Here is a 5312-nt window from a genome sequence, read left to right on the forward strand (position 1 = left end):
CTTGACACGTGCGAGGGAGCTACGCCACAGCGGGTTCGGACGAAATCGGGCCCGGTAGGTTCCTTGTTGTCGAGCAAAGCACCTCGACGCAGGCATGCCAGCTTCCAGGGAACATGTTGTTCCAGTTTAGAAACGTGATCCTCGAACGCAGCCTTGCCGTGACTGGTGCCAAATCCGTCGACGTACGCGTCTACATCCAGCGGCATCTTGTCCACTTGTGTCACCGAAAATTTTTGGAAAACGTAGGCCTTCGAGACAGCGGCCTTAACGAACGTGGGCATTGGGGGAACCTGATGACCTGCCGGGGGCGAGCTGGCTGTGATATGATCCATATCGGCAACTTTCTGCCACCCTGGAGAATGTTTCAGAAATGCTGCTTGCAGCGTGTCCCTAGCCAGAAGAACTTGGGAGGGCGAGATGCAAAGCAACTCCCTCCTTTCTTGGTCTTGGTCGTCGTAGAAGGGAAGTATCATTCCCAACTCCGTCGCCTTGAGACGAAACGTGGTCTCGACAGCCCTTGAGTCGTCGTGGTGCACGACCGCTCGACACTCAGGAGTTCCTCCGTACTTGCTGTAGAATTGGAGAATGGCGCGCACCAACCTAAATGGCATCACACAAGACTGCATCCAATGAGTAGCTAGGTCACATTGACCATCATTTTTTTTACTTGTTCTTTTGTATTGGGACGGGTGGTCATAATAATGGCCGCAACGTCCAGACGGTCGCTTGTATACTAGCCCATCTCTAAACTGCGATATCCCACGCGCTAGAACAAGTCCTAAACTGCGTTTGGCGATAGAAACAACATATCTAAACGGCATCAGCCAACTCGTAAAGCTGACTGAGGTACTGATCAAAACGTAATTGGTCATAATATCCTGGCCTCTACACCACCGAGCGGAGCGATTGATTGGGTTGAAAATCCACCGAGCGAGGCGACGTAGGTCACACTCTCGTTCGGCTCTAACGTGCACCAAGAGCGCCGCCTGTGAGGCCCCGCTTGACTTGTGTATTAATAATTCACCGCGGTTGACAGCAAGCACAGCAAAACATGCCGTTTTGCAGCAAATCCATTCAAGCCATTGTATGCCTTGCTGGTGGGACTCCGTCTCGTTTTATTTGCTGGTTACACTTGGTTTTATTAAACATCATTCTTTCTGGGCGTTGCTGATCAGCAAATGCGACAGCCTGGCTGTCACAGCCAATTTACCAGCTTGCTGTCTCGGTCCGGGAGTTTATTTGCTGATATTCTGTCATCGGTGGGTAAACTATTTTGATTTGCTGTCTTTAGGCTCGGTCTTATATCTGCCCACAATAGCGGGGTGGGATGCCTGCAATTTCGAGAATCCGCAGGACTTCCAACCCGGTGTTTTAGACAAGAAGGAATGATTTATGGTGTCCGCAATTTGCGGTCCGCGGTGGAGATGCCCTTAGCCTGAGATCATCACGCTTTTTGCCATTTAGCCCTTTTTGGAATATCACTTCAAAGAGGATTTTATTCAGTACATGTCCAGGTTCAGCTGATCACCCGATTTATCCGAAGGCGCTGGTCCGATACTGGTTTCATCCAGGTGAGCTTGCAAACTTTTTTATAGTCGTATCCCGCTTGCCTGTACGCTACATGCATTACTGGTACTGTACATGTAATACACACTCGTCAAAGGCACCAGTATCTTAATTCTAAGCTGGAACAAACTGCGTGTTTTGGGCAGTTCAGACAGAACCTGCATATTATTAATAGAATAGACAAGTCGATTAAAATGTATAGTGCTTCGCAGCTTCGAGTACTGCGCTGCTCGTGAAGACTGCTCCGTGCAGTGCATCGCAACAAAGAAGAAAATGGTGCCAAGTTACTTTAATAATTAAACTGGAAGTAACTCTTGAATCCTTACGGTTTTACAACGTTGTCAGCTGGTGACAGGGGCGCGTGCCTCTCGTTTTTTTCATGTCGAAAACCTGGATGGAGCACAGCGACGCCTTTTACATGCAAAGCACATCTGCATCAACACACTTGTATTACATGTAACCGAGCATGATTCGCATACAGTGTAGCAGTACTATTGGTTGCAGCTAGCTCTGAATACGTAGGAAAGGTGTTCCGCGACGAGAACTGTGCTCAACAGCTCTAAGGTAGGACACTTATCTGAAGCGTTTTGCTCACTGGAAGTCTCGCTGGTGCCGGTCACCGTAGATGCCGTGAGCATGAGCGTCGATTCGAGAGGCGGTGTCTGGCGCGTGCCTCGATCCAATCACGCCGCTATTACGCGTGCCCTTCAACGTCCACTTTTAAGTCTCAACGGGAACGAACAGCAAAACCAGGGAAGCCAAGCACAACCACGTGATGATGTGCATGCCGTGCCTCGTGACCCTGTAGCCTGAACCACCAGCATTGCGGTGATTTTTAAGCTACATTTATCTTCACGTGGCAAGTGCTCCAGCTATAGCTTGCTATGTAGCTTTAAGCAGCTCTCATATACATGTAGGTACTCCAGCAAAAGGCTCAAGCTGTACTGCGACCTCGACAGTCGAGTCGACTAGCATAATGGTGCCTAACTGACTAGATTTGTAAAGAAGGGCAAATCTCATGATTTATCTTGAAACCACAAGTTCTTCAAAACAACATGTACAGCGGTATTGATCCCTACTCTTGGAATACCCTCCGACAGTAGTAAAAATGTCGGCAAGCAATTGGCATTTTATCTGTGAAAAAATTAAAAGGAATACTTGGACACCCCATGATAGGAATTTGTTGATTACCGGTGCTATGACTTCTGTATGGAAAATTTTCATTGGAACGTTGCCCTGTCACACTTTCGGAAGAGTCCTCCCTCTCTGCGGAGATTAGAAGGTTAATCTTCACGTTCGGATACAGTGTGCACTGTGCAGGTCATCTTGCGTTACACATCTCGCGGTCACCAAGTTGTCGGATGCAATGCCAGCAGTCATCTCCACACTCAACGTCGCCTTGGTTTAAAACTTCAATGAAGCTCATTTCTCAATCTTCCAAGCGCAATGGAGGCTCCTGAGCAAGTCAAGAAGAATTCGTACGCAGAGGTCAAGTCACCCAATGTGGAGAATGCCATTTCGCTTGGTCAGCGCGAAAATGGTGCTTCTGCGTTGCCCTCGTGGCTCGTGTCTGTGTATTCGTGAGAAAACTTCGTATGGCTGCCATTCGGCTGGTGTCGGTATCGTGAACAGTACCATCAGTGGTGTTGTCTACGCGGCGCTGAATAACTATTTGCACATGTCTGCGACTCTGGTTGCAACGGCGGTTGCACTCATCCAGTTTCCTCGCAGTCTCCGTGTGTTCACCGGTATGCTAACGGACACAGTTCCGATCTTTGGTTACCGTCGTCGTCCGTACATCGTGATCGGATGGGGAATGACGTTCCTGTCGTGCTTCCTCATGGCGGTGTTACCTCTTGGTGATCCGTACTACGGCGATCAATCCATTGCTGACCTGGACACTGCTGAGCTCACCCCCGAGCAGCTCGCGACGATCGACACGGACGCTCCTAACCGCGGTATCAAGATGATTATCCTGATGATGTTCGCTAACTTCGGTACCGTCCTCGCGTACAGTGGCTTCAACGGCACTATGATCGAAATCTCGCAGCAGGAGCCCGCTCATCTCCGCGGTACCGCTATGGGTGACTGTGACGTTGTCTTCTACTGGTTTGCGGTTGTATCGGCCTTCTTCACGGGTCTGGGTCTCAACAGCGAAGACTATGGCGGCACCTTCTCGTGGTCTGTCGGCTTCAACGCGATCATGGGCGTTTGCGCCGCTACGTCACTCATTGTGCTGCCGTTCTGCTGGTGGTGTATCCAAGAAGAGCGCGTCACGTCCGGTCCGTCCAAGTCGGTCTACACGTTCCTCTATGAGCTGCTCCAACGTAAAACTATCTACCGATACATCGCCTTCCGCTTCTTCTACAATGTGATGGCCATGATTTCTGTGACTTCGGCCAGTGCGATCCAAAGCACGTGGGCTGGCGTTGAGCCCATTAATAACGGTATTGCAACCATGTTGGCTGCTTTCCTGACTATGCTCGGAACGTAATTGGTCAAGAAGTACGGTCTTGCCTGGAACTGGCGCTACATCATCATTTTCGCTCAGATTCTTGTCGTGAGTCTCGACATTATCCCGACGATGTTCACGATTTGGGATGTCGTTCGCAGCCAGTGGTTCTGGCTTGGTGTTCCCTTGCTCGAGAAGATCCCATTCGCCGCAACTGACTTTGTCGGTGCTCTGTTCATGCTCGAGGTTGACAGTGAAGACTTCGAAGCCACTCTATTTGGTTTGGCTGTGACCTCGCAGCGTGTTGGTATCCCGTTCGCGACGGTGATCACAAAATCTATCGACGGCTACTTCGACATTGAACGCGAGTACATTCAGCAGGATGACCACCACGTGCGCTCGCAGGTCACATACGCTTACCTGATCGCCTACGCTGTCAACCTCCTTGCAATCGTGTTCGTTGTGCTGCTCCCGCGCCAGAAGGAAGAGCTTCACCGTATGCAGCGTGACAATGCCACGAACAAGATCATGGGTATCGCTACCATCTGCGTTCTCATCTTCGCTCTGGCCTGGTCGCTCATGACCAACATCCTCAGTCTGTTCGACTCGACGAGCTGCCTGCGCATTGCTGGTGGTAGCGGATGCTAGATCCGTAAGTGTTCCTAACGTTGGCCATGGCGTTAGCGCGTTAGATATTGTCCAGTCCTAATAAAGCAATTATCCTTTTCCTCGCAGTTTTCCCATTGTTCTTCCCCAAGGCTCTGTCGAAGGCGGATCGATCGCACTGACAAACAACTTGTTTAGTTAACCCCTTAGTTCCCGGCCGAAAAGTCAGGGGTATATTTTGATCTTATGTTGGTCCAACATTGTTGGAGCTCCAACATAATTTAATATAGGAATTTGTATAGCCCCGAATTTCGTCCAGCTATGCAAATGGATAGTGCAGGGTTGCTAATGGATAAAAACGAGCACATCCAACATATTCCTGTTTCATGTTGGATTTTCTCAGTTGTACTGCTGCATAAGATGACTGATGCAACATTGCACACGTCAAGTAAAGAAGAAATAGCCAATAGAAGCAAATCAATGTAACCACTATTCATTTGATTGCACACGCAAACGGCGCACACTACGATTGCTCCCCCTCTGCAGCAGCGTCTTTGTTCGGGGCCTGGTCATCGGCATCGCCGGAATGCGTCAGCGTCGGACCCACCCGCTGCTACTTCACTCGCGCACGCCGCACTGCCGCTCGCATCACGTCGGCGGTGTCGCTTCTTGCCTGCACGCTCCGCTG

The 5312-nt window shown here is 50.0% G+C and overlaps 1 protein-coding gene across 1 annotated transcript; it reads left to right on the forward strand.

Moving 5' to 3' along the window:
* Positions 1 to 3012: 3012 nt before the first annotated feature.
* PITG_19677 (uncharacterized protein) lies at positions 3013 to 4666 on the forward strand (the record flags this gene model as incomplete). Its single annotated transcript, XM_002895846.1, has 3 exons — positions 3013 to 3116; positions 3199 to 4056; positions 4180 to 4666. The coding sequence occupies 3 exons, from the start codon at positions 3013 to 3015 to the stop codon at positions 4664 to 4666; spliced, it is 1449 nt and encodes a 482-aa protein (XP_002895892.1).
* Positions 4667 to 5312: the final 646 nt, after the last annotated feature.

This window comes from Phytophthora infestans, genomic scaffold, assembly GCF_000142945.1.
Source record: "Phytophthora infestans T30-4 supercont1.127 genomic scaffold, whole genome shotgun sequence".
NCBI lineage: Eukaryota > Oomycota > Peronosporomycetes > Peronosporales > Peronosporaceae > Phytophthora > Phytophthora infestans.